The sequence below is a fragment of the Melanostigma gelatinosum genome (assembly GCF_949748355.1).
Source record: "Melanostigma gelatinosum genome assembly, chromosome: 21".
Lineage (NCBI taxonomy): Eukaryota > Metazoa > Chordata > Actinopteri > Perciformes > Zoarcidae > Melanostigma > Melanostigma gelatinosum.
In genome coordinates, this window is record NC_136654.1 from 14,397,999 (window position 1) to 14,412,972 (window position 14,974).

The 14,974-nt window shown below is 43.0% G+C and overlaps 1 protein-coding gene across 1 annotated transcript; it reads right to left on the bottom strand.

Annotated features, from left to right (window-relative positions):
• Nucleotides 1–3,392: 3,392 nt before the first annotated feature.
• Nucleotides 3,393–12,401, bottom strand: meox1 (mesenchyme homeobox 1). The gene is made up of 3 exons (XM_079293844.1): nucleotides 11,488–12,401; nucleotides 6,950–7,122; nucleotides 3,393–4,169 (listed from the first exon to the last, which is right to left on the bottom strand). Exons 1-3 carry the CDS (start codon nucleotides 11,972–11,974, stop codon nucleotides 4,047–4,049), a joined length of 783 nt encoding a protein of 260 aa, XP_079149970.1. The 5' UTR covers nucleotides 11,975–12,401; the 3' UTR covers nucleotides 3,393–4,046.
• Nucleotides 12,402–14,974: the final 2,573 nt, after the last annotated feature.

A 14,974-nucleotide genomic window follows, 5' to 3' on the forward strand; every position in this document is an offset into this window, starting at 1 on the left:
TATTCCCGTTGAGTGCTGAAGGGTGAAGTCACCGGCCGAATGTTTTCTTATTGCTCTTTGCCCACAGAGAAGGTTATTTTCAAAGAAGAGGAGTTATTCCAAGAATGTTTCCTGCAGCTGAATCTGCATTTACAAGCTCGGGAGATATTACTGGGAACGTGTTGCCTCTCGTACTTCTATTTCTAAATCAATTCATCCTGAATCAAAAAAATAAATAAAACAAGGTGAAAGGGAGACCTATGTTCTCTTGGGTGTTTTGGCACAGTCGAACATCCCACGATCACAATACCACCAATTAAATCTAATCCATAAATTTGGCCACCCTCTGCGCCTTTAAAAGGTGGAAGAACAACATTCCAGCTTCATTAGTTTACACTGCTGATATTAATACTATCATTACAGTTGGACATGGTTTATTTTGACTACTATTACCACTAATACAATAATAGACTCTAATTGAGGCTGAGCGAGGCGGAGGGGGGGAGGCACAGGATCGACTTGGAGTCGTTCCACCCCCAGCAGCTGCAGCAGGGGCCCAGAGGTCAGACGTACAGTAACACTTGACCCCGAGTCCGTGTGTGTGCGTGGAACAACCGTCCCCGCCCTCCCGCCAAACTGCGGTCCCTGCAGACCAGCAGAAAAAGGGCAGTAACCTCTGAAGGCTTTGTTTGGTTGGCCGGAGTCTGAGCATAGGCCCACCATTGTAAGTCTGGGGACTCCTATGCTCCAGCTCTTGTTTTCTTTGGGAAGCAGGAAATTGGATGACTGGCTACCTGCTACAACAACATCCTGTACTTGAGAAGCCGTCTTTTCACCCATACCCACCTATTATTTCCCTTTTCCATCATACGCAAGTGGTCAGCCAGCTTTTTTTCCTCTTCTTCTTCTTCTTCTTCTTCTTCTTCTGGTCCTGGGGGCCCCGTGCGTGGGTTTGTCTCGGTTCCACTCAGGTTGAGATCAAATTGGCCCCATCCAGATGCTTCCGTTAAAAAATAGCGCTCTGGGGCCAAAAAAACTTTTTGGAGCCCGACTCCACCTCGTCAGGTTAACGGCCCTTTGTGAGCTGACTGGAATGACAGTGATGGTGTGCAAAAGTGAATGTTCCTATTCCAACACACACACACACACACACACACACACACACACACACACACACACACACACACACACACACACACATACAAATATACTTATAGCTCTGTCAGTGCTTGTCAGGTCACTTCAGACCAATCAGAGAGATCTGAGCGGGTCTGCAGGAGACCACTTGCCATTATGAAAACATTCTTGAGGATTATGGTGCTACAGACGGGATCTAGTCGGGCGTTGATTCCGATCTGACCTCAGGGATATCCGACCTCCATGCGAGATATTAGTGACGATAATCATGGCATCATTGGAAAGGGATTTCGTGTGGAGCTTGCTTCGTCGCAGGAGCTCTCACTGAACACCCATGTTACACATTAAGGGACTGCCTAATCCCTCCTGATAAGATTTTGTCACTGTGACCCCCAGACAGGAAGACTTCACTGAAGTGGGTGACCTGGGACAATGTAGTCCAACCAGACAGGACTGCCCTATCGTTAATACCGAGTCAGACATCATGTTTATGACAATGTCTGATATTTGCATGGAGGGGGCTTTCATGTTATAGTAGCAAGTGGCGTATCGAGGTTCCTCGTATCGTTTTCAGTCAAAACGGAAGCAAAAGCAAAAGAGTTTACTTTAAACACGCATCAGGGGTGAAAAGGTGACATCTTGATGCCCCCACAGACATCATAACCCCTCCCATAATGAAAATAAAATAGTAAAAAGAAAAGTACGAAAAGAAGCACGCTACTGTGACTTTTACATCAGCGCAAGAAAACAAATGTACCGTATATTCTTGTCACTTTCATATTAAGATATGTGACCGCATACTGTCTCTTATTCGGACTGCACTGACAATCTTTACTTGTACACCAGCAGTACAAGTGTCAAAGACACAATCCTCCCGCTGGGGACTGAAATAGAACCTGCTTTGTCAACTTTGGTAAACTATTATCTATTATTGGTAAAAACATAAAGAACACTGAGCACTTTCCAAAAAGGCTGCAGGTCACAATAGGCTATAAAACCTGAATAGCATCTGTTATGCTGTGAAATTTAAAAATACCAAAATGCTATGATGTGTTTCCATTCACATCCTCTACAGCGGTGGAGCGACACCGTCCTCGTCTTATACGCGACTCTCTTTCTCGCTGCTGTAGCTGAACCCAGCTCCGGTGTTTCATTGACGCTCGCCATAGTGTGACTGACTCAATAGCATATGTTGCTAACGCCGTAGAGCTTAAAGTTTCCCCGACGGAACTGACACGTTTGGTGGCGCAGAGAGACGATTCTGGGAGTCTTCTGAAGCACGCTGTTGGATTTGCCATGAATTTTGCCAAAAAAGTGACAAGCCAGCTTAAAAGAGCGCAAAGAGTGTTGTTATTTACACATCCAGCAGACAAAGAGCAACATTATCGTTAACTTAAGAGTCCGTTTGTCGTGACCTGTTCAATATTCACTCCCCTTTTAGTTCCGTTTTAATCTTCACTAACTCCTGAGGAAATATCTGTCTGTTTGGCTGCCACATGCTCCACTATGTTCACCAGCGGAATAAAGTGCTGACAAGGTGCAAAGTCAATGAATCAGAGGTTTTTTTCACTGAAAACAGCAGCTTGCTTCAGCTAAAAACAACCTTGATGAGAGCTCTGAGAATGAAACAAAACGTTAAAGTGTTGTCGCAAAAACCAAAACAATGAGCTGAAAGACCCTAAAACACTACGTCCAGCTGAAGGGAGCTCAGTCCGGTGATAATTCTCGGTGGGTTCGTCGCTACGAGCGACCCCTTTGACATCACACACAGTCATTTGATCCATTGTTTGTATAAATAAATTCATGAGTGCAGCTTTAATGTTTGTCATGATGATGTTTCATGCTGTTTCTCTGGCTCTGGTACAGAAAGATGACGTCACCGTTCTTAAACACGCCTTCAAAGCTGTGATTGGTTGGTTGTTTTTTCCAACCAGGGAAACCGCCACCAATGAACACAACACCAGACCGGTTTGAATCACTACAAAAAACAAATATGGGCGGCATATAACTGCAGCCTGGCGAAAATACTATTAAGCATGCTTAAAGGGACATGCAAGTACACGGACACACATGCAGGATTTATTGCCTTTGATGTCAGCTGCCGACATCAAAAGCAAATGGGAGCAAACTTCTCCTCGGTTATCACTTTCGTAGCACTTATGTCTGACCTAAAGATCTCCATGTGATGAAACCATCAGCCCATAATGCACACATGTACCTACTGTCTCAATTATTGCAGGGTGGAAGAAATTATCAAGATATTTTTCCCATCATTTTGCAGCAGATGATTTATTCTATTTGCAGAAACAGGCAACATCTGTGTTTTATCAATAACATTCAACATGTATAAAAAAAAGAATAGTAAAAAAATGCTTGACAGATTAGAAAAAAAACTATATTCTAGGGAAAAAAAGAAACGGACAAAATGAAGCAGAAGTCATCTGATTGTGAGGCACTTATGGCTTGGCAACACTTGTGCAGTCTGAGTTTTCCCAGGTGGTTGTAGTCAAGCGTCAAAAGGCAGAGATTACAATATTGAAACCAAAGGAGATACTCTCAAACACAATCACATCACGGTGTGATAAGTCATCACCGGCCATAAAGCTGCTATCTGGACCGTGTCACTGATCTACAATGACCAATAAGTATCATCTCTAATATTTAAAACACAGTCAATGCAACAAGAGGTGGCCTCTTGAACAGAGTATTTATCAAAGAGTGTATCGAAAATGCGGTTCATTGTGGACAAAAATCAACTATTTACAACAGCAAAGAAGATGCTCGTTGATTTCTTCCTGTGGTAATAAAAAGAGTTGTTTGATTCCTGCAGTTGCATTGCGCTGCGTTGGTGTCCAGTTGACCCCAAGTCTCTCTCTCTGTGTGTGTGTCATCTCCTTTTTCATAACGCCGCCGTCCCCCTTTTATTTTGTTCATTCAGAGCTGGGCGAAGCCGCCGAGTCTATGTCGTCATTTTCCAGATCGTTGGGCGAAGACGACTGTCCTCCCTTCACTCTCTTCCACTTCATCCTCCTGTTCTGAAACCACACCTTCACCTGTTGGACAGAAGTAAAGCAAACGCTTCAGTTTAAAGTGTGTTTCTCGATTTTTGATTTGACATTTGCCTCTTGGTGCTTCCCCCTTTGCCATAACTTAAGATCAATGTTGTTGATCGATTGATTCGTGGATCCACAGAAAATGTGTCTGCAACTATTATATTCATCTATTAATTATCAATTATTTTTGAAGCAAAAATCCACTGGTTTAAAAAGGTTATCTTTGGGTTTTTTGACTGTTGAAGTAAAACAAGCAATTTGAAGACAAAATAATTTTTCCCCACAACTTTCTGACATTTTATAAGACATTATAGGAGGATAAAAGGCTTCATTGATTCCAAAATGGGAAATTCGGTTGTTGCAGCAGCACAAGAACAGAAATAAATACAGTTTAGTAGGAAGAGTAAAATATAAATAACGAGAGGACTACAAAACTAAAATAAGAATAGAAGTAAAACTACAAACTACACAAGAGCAATTCAAAAGACAATTGCCAGGCTGCTAAAGTAAAAGGTATTATATATGTACATGAAGACGAATACATCATTTGATGAAGTGATGATTATAAGTATTTAACTATTAAATGAGAAAATAATTGTCAGATTAATCATTAAATGAAAACGATCATTAGTTGCAGCCATACTGGTATATTACTAATTAATACTGTGTATTAAGTACCAAGCATAAGAAGTTAAAACAATAAGAATATATTCTAGATAACACTCGGATACAGTGCAGAATTATTCCACCAAATATGAACTTGTAATATGATCACTGTGGCTTTTCTCTCTGTGTTGCAATGTTTTTGCAGAATTTACAACATGGTCAGCGGAAAAATAGACAAATAATCCCCCACAAATCTCCCGGCGCGGTATGTCAACTGGCTCAGTTTGCGTTGGCCTTGCAAGAAGCATGAATTGTCGGTACAAAGCTCTCGGTTCTGGCTCAAAAATCGCTGCAAATGCAGGCAGTGAGTATCGTATGGACAGTGGGTCAAAGGAGTCAACTATCAGGATGTCGGCCTCCACAGGATGTGAGTTTACAGTGTGGATGGTGCTCATCTGTGTCACTGCACCGCTCTGAAATGTGAATGATATCATGCTTCAGCAGTCTTTTTTTTCGCTGCCAAGCGGAAAAAATTGTTTTTTTTGACAAAACAAAAATAATTTTGACAAAATTATTATTATTTTTTTGCCAATTTTTCGCTGCCAAGAATAGCAGCGCAAACATACACGTCCTGAAAATGACAGGGGAAATAATACGGCAAAAAAAAAAACCGAGGGTTGAAGTGTGCGATTGAGAACATTCACTCAAGATTTTATAAGTTCATAAAATAATGTGACAGATTAACACCGAGACAAAACAACGTCAAAATGAATCTGGGGCCATGTCTGATGTAACAGATGAAGTGTGAATGTTTCAATAGCTGACAATGAACTGGTCGCTTAAAATTAGCCTCGTGTTATTCTATATATTTTCTAATTGTCAACAAATCCCATGAAAAGACCTAAAACAATTAGTCCATTTGTTAACACATCTCAGTCCTTCCTGAAGAGGAAATGGTGCATTTGTTGGAGAGTATTTTCAGCAGCGGATTCATAAACATGTGGTGATCTACTGAGTATTTACAGCAGCAGGGTAGATTCATTTAAATTAAACTACAGTACCAATGTTCATCAGGCTTTGGATACACAGGTCGTTAATAGTTTGTTCGTATGATGCATTGCTTGTTGCGTTTGGTCTTTAAATGGGATTTGTTGACATAAGAAAATATAGAATATCTCCAGCCGTATCTTTTAAGCTAATACAACCCATTCAAACCAGTCGTGTTATGTCGAAAGCCAGCAACACTGAACTCCAAGCTCTTCGTCTCAGTTCATGAAAAAGTAACATTTTTGAGTGACATGATTGAATTCAATTTATATTTTAGGATGACTCTAGCAGCTCAAGGAATGACAGGTCGAGAACGTTTAAGGTGAGTCCTGCTCACTCTGGGATTCAAATGAATCTGCCTCCACATACAAAAGCCTCTCTGAGTTTTTTCTTCACATCGTGGCCGACTGAACGGACGGCGAAAACGCCAAAGCCTGGAGGATGATCTGGAAAAAGCCGACCAGTTGCAGTGGGACCTCTGAGTAAAGATGGAACCCGGCTGTGCGAGTGTGTCGGTCCATACAGAAGTGTATATACGCGAGTGTGTGTGTGTGTGTGTGTGTTTTCTGGAGGTCTGGGAAATAGATTTGAGGAGCAGACGGCAGTATGTGTGGTCACTGTGGCACCGTGGCCTCATTAGGAGGAGCTGGGACACCGGGCCTGACAGACAGACTGAGGTTTCATCCAGCAGCATCGACACATGTTCGCCCGATTTTCATCGAGTCTGGAGCTGCCGCCCACTCATTAAAGCTGCATGTCATTCTGCTCGAACCGCAGCACGAAGAAATATCGTGGAAAAAACGGTTCATTATGATCTAAATGCATCTATGTGCATGGATAAATATTGCACAATGAAGGAGATATCTACAACACTGTGGATACCGCCTATTTTAAATAACTGATGATAACCTTTGTTTTATTCATATTTTTGTATTTTATTTTTCTGCTATATTTTGTATTTTTTGCAAAGATTCTTTCATAAACAAAAAGTGCAAAATCAGAGATTAGTTTTCATCTAAATGCGTCCCATTTGACTCAGAAATAACAGTTCAACAAAAACATATTTAACATGTTCGACTGATGAATAATACAGAGTATTATATTGATATCTGTGATAAATGGCGTACCTGTCTCTCTGTGAGATCCAGGTTGACGGCGATCTCATAGCGCCGCAGTCTGGTCAGGTAGTTGTGGTGGGTGAACTCGGCCTCCAGCTCTCTCAGCTGCTCCTTGGTGAACGCCGTGCGCTCTTTCCGGGCCTTGCAGCTGGAGTCCACCTTAAAACTGGAGTCCTGGATATCTGGAGGGAAACAGAAAAGGAAATGCATTTCATGCAGATTATTAGGGAGTGCGTTTGGCAGCTTTCTTCTTCAAACTGTCCTCAAGACTGTTTGCTGACAAATTCGTAGCATTACTTTTTGTACTTTTCAATCACATTTGTTTTAAATATGGAACGACTAAAGTTAGATTTGTGACCAGCCTCTCGTTGACTATTAAATAGCCCTGAAGGACCTTTTCAACCAACAAACCACAACTCCAAAGACTCTTTACTGGGAGGCCCCTCACATAGTAAACACCAACACCAGCACTTTAAAAAGAGACCACCATGACCTGAGCTCACACGAGTCCTGTTCACCTGCAGCGAGTATGCATGTGCATCTCTGCATCAGCGTGCATGTATTAATGCACAGGCTCTGCCTTTTTATTTGTTTGTTTACACATTTTCGACCAAACTGATGCATTCCAGCGTTGATTCACGGCGTGTGTGTGAGAGCATTGTCGGCACAGGGCAGGGCCCACCAAACCAGCCACAGAGGGACGGAGTTAGGAGAGGAATGCAGCGGAACACCGTTAAAGCCTCTAACAAAAGAACAAAGGTGCGGATGTGTCCAGGTCCGACTGCTACGTGTGTGTGTGTGTGTGTGTGTGTGTGTGTGTGTGTGTGTGTGTGTGTGTGTGTGTGTGTGTGTGTGTGTGTCAGGGGAGATTTCCCTCTGGAGCAGATTCACATTAACTCATCTCAACATGACAGCGAATACATCAGGACGAAGATATCTCTATGAAGGTGGCGGTCAGCTGCAAGGGGCGACCGGTAAATGTGGTTTGAACTACGCTGACATCGGTTTCACTGATTATTTAAGCTCTTATAAGACAAAAGTCACGGTTTATTGCTAAGATTTATAGATCCCTGCCTTGATATTTCCGAGGAAATGTGAAAATTTTAAACCTCATTTACCAGGATGAATATCAATGAAAGCTGGTGGATTTAACTCCCAGTAAAGCCTCTCGTGTATTAAAAGGGAAAAGAGTTTTTGTGGTAATAATTGAGCGCTGGTAGCGACACTAGCAGCTGATGTAATCGCTAGAAAACGGTTCTAAATTTGTCAAAGTGAGAAGTTTTGCACGGCGCTTGCCAGAGCAGCGGGCCAGGATGTGAAATGGACTGCTGTACCTGGGCCAGATGTGACTGGGCAGACCAGGACATGTGTGTGCAAACGCCTGATGTGTGTGTGTGTGTGTGCTGGAATACCAGTGTGTCATGCCAAAAAAAAAAAGCCTTCTTATTGTTGTTAAAGTGTCGCGCTGCTCTGCGTGCTGCCTGGCCGCGTCAGGTCTGGAGCTGCGTGAAGCAGGTTTCGTTAGACCGAACACCTGGCGGGGCACAAACTGGTTCCCACTAAACAGACCCCCAATAAATATCCTGCACAGCCAGAGACCGTAAACTTGCAGGGAGAAGGCTTCTGCACCCAGCAGGGTCCCCAAAGACAAACAGCATTTGGTGCCTTTCGTTTGGCGTGGCTGGTGCAAAAGTAGTTTGTCTTCATCAGGACTGAATTAAAGCTGTAAGTGATTGTTTTCAATCAAAAACCGCAGGTGAAAATTACAAGTGTGACTGATCGCATAACTTGTGGGTGTAAAAGTGGGAGTCAGGTTGTTTTATTGGTAAAACGTTATTAAAACCTCGTTATCTGTCATTTGTAAGTTGTAGTCAATTCATAAATGGGTTATAACACATAATGTCATTTTAAGCAGGTATAAGGACATTTTAAAGTGCTTATTAATGTGAATGGAAAGGTAATGTATGCTCGGCAACATAAATGATATATGATGAATTGTCTTCAATCACATTTATTAACACTTTTAGACCCACATGAGAATGATTTGTAGACGTATACAAACGGTTAGTAAATGCTTTATAACATACTGCTCTTATGTGTCATAATGCAGCCATGTTACTATGCATTAGTTTAGTGACAAATACATTAATAAACATTTAAATATGCCTCTAGCCAAATCTGAATTTTAAAAAGTGCTTGTATTTATTAATTAAAGTGTGTTATAAACCATTTCTTAAGTGTTAATATTCTGTTAATAAATGTTAAGTAGTAGGTACAAAGTGTCACTGTTTGCTTATATAATGAATTTTCCAAATTGTTTTAAATTGTGGACAGATTACAGACAATTCAACATCATGAAAATAATAATATCTGCTCATCACAGAGAGTTCATATCAATGTTCCTGTTTTATATCGTGCTCTATTATAAAATGAATTATCAATCAAACTTTGGACTGAAGTCGATATCAGGCACCAGCTGGAGTTCTGGGTTTTGGAAACACTTTCCCATATCTGAATAAATACACACAGACACAAGCAGCCTGTATAGCAGCTCTGTCTGTCATGTGAAAGCCTTCGGGGCATTTTCCTAATATACGTGCTCTTCCACCGGCTAGTCAATACAAGACTGAATGGCTCTTTTTCTGGAACCAAGAAGCGATGTAGTGGTCAGACATGTTGCATGCACTCAGTGGGAGATTGTGTTACGGCTTAACGACAGGAAAATGTCAATGGATAAGAATGTAAAGAGTGGGCTCGCAGGCGAAGTGATTTTACCAGACGTGGTCTGGCATGTTTTCAGCGTAGTGAGTGGAGGTTACAATAAGGTAAGAGAGGGGGGTGTGTGTGTGTGTGTGTGGGGGGGGGGGTCTGTACTTCCCCCACCTTCCCCTTCAATTAGGCTGTTGCAGACATCGGTCATGTCGTTTTTTTCTCCCAAATAATGATTGGTGCTCTTTAGAATCAGATACGGTTTGTTACGTTTGGACAAGAAAAGATAATCACGATGAAGCACTTGATGACAATATCTTGAAGTGTATCTTCTCCACCCAGCTAGTAGTGGAGTGAAATAAACATTAGGATTTGTAAAAACTGAGTCACCCAAGAGCCAAACCTCATTTAAAATGTGTACAGAAAGGTTTCTTGGAGATTAAAGTTTTACCAGAGATCACATGCGTTTCTCTAAAGTACCGATTTGGAATATTTATTGCTACATTTTCTTTCTTATTAGGTGTAGAAGTGCAAATGTCCGTTTTGCATAAATCATCGTCTTTGTGAGGGAAACAAAGTTTAAAGGCTGACATTTCTCTTCAGTTAAGAAAACGTTTTTCACAGATGAAAAGTGAACGTTCCAGATGTGTTGGACGTGGATTCATCTTTGACTCTGCCAGGGAGCCATTCTGCACATTCAAACTTTTACACCTTCAGTTTAAATATAAACATTTACTTTATTCCGTCACGCTCTGTGTTATTGTGTCACGTGTTGAAACTTTTAGGAATGACTTCGTCATGGATATCGGTTACTTTTGCTTCCTATTAGCAAGCGTGAAATATGATAGGGGGAATAAATTGTGCTGTAATCCAAAAGCATACAATGATACTATTGCAATGCTGACAACACAACTATGGGCGGATACAAGGAAACATGAACTCAGAGAGCATTGCTGGAAATAGCATGCAATAGAAGTGTTGTCTTATCTTGGCTCAATGGTGTTTGGTGAAGCAGCTGAAAAGTATTTTAACATGAACACTTTTTCTTTTTGATAGTTTTAGGTGAAAAAAGTTCAATGAATTCAAAATTCACAAAAAAACTGCAGCAAGATTGTGGCTAAATATAATCCACTAAAATAAATAACAACTGAAGCACCTTGCGATGCCTGAAACCACTTTTCCCCACAGAAGCCTGATGTTTTTTTACCATCATCTTGAATGTGGCCACTCTGTTATCAAACAATGGTCTATTTCCAACGGAGGCAGGAGCGCAATGAAAGGTTCACTCGTCCCCTTAATCATTTCAGCCTTTTGAACAATAAGAGGATGCAACTGCTACTTGAAGTGTGCGTCTCGAACACAAAAGTCTCGTCACCTACTCACCTTTCACATAGCGATCCGGTGAGAGCGCTGCTTTAAGGGCGAGTTGATGAGGAAATGGAGGGAGAATTTGTGTCACTGCCAGCTGTGATACAGGGCAGGGGAGACATTCTTAACCTCGAGGTACTGAACATGTTGCTGCACTTAAAAACACAGCGGCAATGGCGTGGCTTTTTCTTTACACCTGCGTGCAGAGGCTTGTTCAAAGAAATCATGGGATTACTATCTATTTTTCATTTTTATTCTTTGCTGCCGTCTTTTCTTTTTATGTCCACCATATTCACCAGTGTAGCAGAAGAAGAAGAATGTGCACTGTCATTTTTAATACTCCCACATGTGCATTTCATTACTGCACATCTTCCTTTTCTAAGCCTCCTGTGATTCGTCTTTGGATGCTCGTCTCTCTCTATTAGACCTAAACACACTCCAGCTGACTCCCATCCATCCCAGCGACTCACCTGTGACGTCTCTCTTCCTCTTGTTGGAGCTCTTCTTGTCAGAGTCGGCCGACGTCGCGCTCTGAGGCGAGTACTCTCCCTCCAGACAGCCGGGCACGGCCCCTGGAAGCCTGTCTGCCCCTACACTGTCCAGCTCGGGCCCTCCGCCTCCGGCACCACCTACGGGTGCGACGATGGCCGGGCAGGCCTCGGGCGCCCTCGCCCGTGTCTCGCAAGGGTTGAACTGCCAGTCGGCTCTCTGGTAGCCCCCCTGGCTCTCTTGGTACTGTCTGTCGTCTCGTGGGTAGGCGGCATGCGGCACAGTCGGCACCAGGCAGGAGCTGGAGAAGTCCGTGTAGGCCAGGAAGTCGGGCTTCTGGTGGAGGGAGAAAGGGGCCTGCTGGTAGGGCAACTGCAGATTGGCCCCCGAGTGAGGGTTCCTCATGCAGCCCCAGATTGGGCTGCTGGGGTGGGCGCTCCGCATGCAGCTGCTGGCTGGCTGATCCATGACGAGGCAAGAATCACACGATCTTAATCAACGTCTTGTTACGAGTCTTTTTGCTTACAGAGGAGTTGGAATCCTCCCCTCCCCTAACTGATAGCGAGTAAGGACTGGAAATCTGTATCGGTCTTGAGAAACGTCCACTTCAGCCGACTAAATGCACATCATCGTCTCGCTGCATCCACCTCAGGAACACTCACTTCTGTCAGAGGCTGCTGACTCTTCCACAGCCGAGAACGCGTGAGGATAGACGCCTTCCTGTGACAGCTTTCTCTCTCTCTCTCTCTCTCTGGGAGTGTGTGTGTGTGAATGTGTGTGTGACGTCCTCTGGAGCCTCCGGTCCTGACACACTCTCACACACTTTCCCTCACTGTCCTGCTCTCACACACACCCCTCTTCTCCCTGACTGGCTTTGTGGCTCGACGGGAGAGCTGCATCCGCAACTGCATGACTCCCCTCCTCGGGCTGGCTGTTTTCACAACTCTTCTAAGGCATTCTTGACAAGCAGAGCCCTCCTCCTTTTTAAAACATATAGGTGGGAAAGAGTGGCAAGTTTATGGAGTGTAACGTGAGATTGCAGAGGAGGAGCCCTGCCAGCCACATGTTGGTAGTACCCTCCAACCAACCCTGCCTCATCAACTATTAATCACGCTGGGGAAATTTTATACGCACATCTAATGGGCTTTCCAGACGCGAGGCTTTTTAAAGGGACATTGTCTGTAAAATATAAAGCGAGCACCCACCCACACCAGAGCTGGGGACCCCGACTTATGTTGGCTCCTTCGGGCTTTCTGACACCCAATTTAATTCCTTTTTTGACACCCTTTAGAGGAGAGTTAACCCGAACCCTTTCCCTCCGCACCCCTGATCCCCGCCTGTCCTCTCCAATCTGAAAAGTATTTCTTTTTTTCCTTTCTTGTTTTTATGACTTTCTGTGTGTGTGTGTGTGTGTGTGTGTGTGTGTGTGTGTGTGTGTGTGTGTGTGTGTGTGCACATGAATGCTACACACCCAAATCCACCTGGCTGTACTTTCTTTAGCTCCGAGGTGATAGAGGGACTGGATTTGATATTGGCTGCTCAGGCTCTCACACCTCTCGAGGTTTTCTCACTTTACTGAAACACAATATGAAATTTCAGAGCCACATTTCAAAAACACGAGCTAATATTTTCTTCTTCTCCTATTTTTTTCCTGCGTGGTCTCTGTGTGGAGTCCTTCTTGCTCCTAACGTCTGAGATATTTAAGCAGCAGTAGCGACGGCGGTCGCATGTGGATTTACCGCATTTGGATCGACAGAGATGTGATTTTCTGATCTCTGATTTTTTATCTGTGCAGGCTACTCACGATAGAAGCCACTTCCCCATGAAGTAATGTCTCTAATACCATTAAAACCTTTTCGGGCTCAACCAAAATTTGGACTCAATTTCAGCGTATCCGTTACCCAGTAAACCCACCGAACCACACTTTACAGAAATGCAGTTTCTCTTCATGCTGCTCATAGTTGTGAGCTGAGGTTTGCCTTCCTAGTGTGTCCTCACTTTGCTCCTGACCTCTCAGACAGAGGGGGGGGGGGGGGGGGAATCAGACCTCCATCGAGAGGAGAGAGAAGGAACGATTCAAGGATAGAAGCTATTACAGAAGAAAGAAGGAGGGAAAACTGAGATAAAGAGTGCACCTCAGAGGAAAAGGGAGAACTTGTTTTTGACCATTTGAGAGCCAGAAAATGGGCTACGGATGAGCTAAAATGACTCCGTACTGCTGACCCTCTTTTGTACATAATGCATTCAGCTGCAACAAAATCATTCAAGAAAAAGGACAAGAGGGAAAATAAACGTCATTCAAAAAAAGAAATCCACTGCTACGAAGTAAAAAAACAAGAAAAGAAGCCACTAAAAGAACGTTTAGATTAAAGTGAAAGCCAACAAACCCAGAAGGGGACGAAATGAAAGAAAGAAAAAAGAAACAGAGAGACAGAGAGTGTTTGAGGTCGCACACCAAACCCTTTCCATTTACCCAGCGAATTGTTGAGCCATGAAGCATCCCCTCGCTTTTACTGGCAGCCCGAGCTCTGGCCGCACCGCAGGGAGCAGAGGTTACACTGCATTTGTGGTCAGAGCCGGGGCCATCTGTGTGTCAGTATAAATTAGAGAGTGTGTGTGTGTGTGCTGTAAAAATATACGTCATTGTGTGTGTGTGTGTGTGTGTGTGTGTGTCTCAATATAAGAGGTAATGGGTGTTGAAATGAAAGTGATAGGAGAGAAAGAGTGTCCGTTACTTCACACTATCTGTGAGAGTATTGTTGTCATTTACACAGAACTCTGAAGAACCGTCAGTTCAGAGCCAACAAATAAAAACAACGACCGCTTTCTTTCCCTCCAACGTCTCTTAACACAACTCAACAAGAAAACAGGTTAGTCACTGCGTCGCTGTCGGGCGGAAACTTTGATTGTCCAAAAAAGTCACTTTTCTGGAAATAATCTAAGTTGGTTTGTTGTCCTCATATATGGTCAGATGTGTGTGTGTGTGTTTCTGCTATCCCTGTGTTTGTAAAACAACAAAGGCCTTTACGACGAATGACGAATAAATGACAAGAAAATGCGATATACTGCAAATGCTTTGCATCAAAACTTTTTATAGCGACAGTGATGTAAATTTGTAACAGTTGCAGCACTTCTTCAAGAAAATATTTGAATAGTTTTGTGCAGACCAACAACCAGGATACTATTGACCCAGAGCAGCGCCTGACAGTATGTCTGAGTTTAACTGTTGGATAGCCTAAACTTCTGTAAGTTATTTTATTGAGATTCCTTTTAGTGAAATACTGAATTTGAGTTTTTGTTTTGGGCTTTTATTGTGAAAGGTCATAACAGAAGGAGTGGATCTGGTCTGTGCTGCATGTGTTGAAAGTATTAATGAAGTTTGCCGTCCTGGTTTGGACTATGGAGCTTCTGTTGTTCTAGACCAGGGGTGTCAAACTCATTTTCACTCTGGGGCCACATCAGCATCAC

Bases quoted from the DNA above. Each gene is read 5' to 3' on its own strand.
- meox1 (XM_079293844.1), bottom strand. From the start codon at position 11,974: ATGGATCAGCCAGCCAGCAGCTGCATGCGGAGCGCCCACCCCAGCAGC. The intron at 7,123-11,487 runs GTGAGTCGCTGG...GTTTCCCTCCAG, and splicing joins GAGGAAGAGAGACGTCACAG to ATATCCAGGACTCCAGTTTT. The intron at 4,170-6,949 runs GTACGCCATTTA...TCTGTCCAACAG, and splicing joins TGGATCTCACAGAGAGACAG to GTGAAGGTGTGGTTTCAGAA.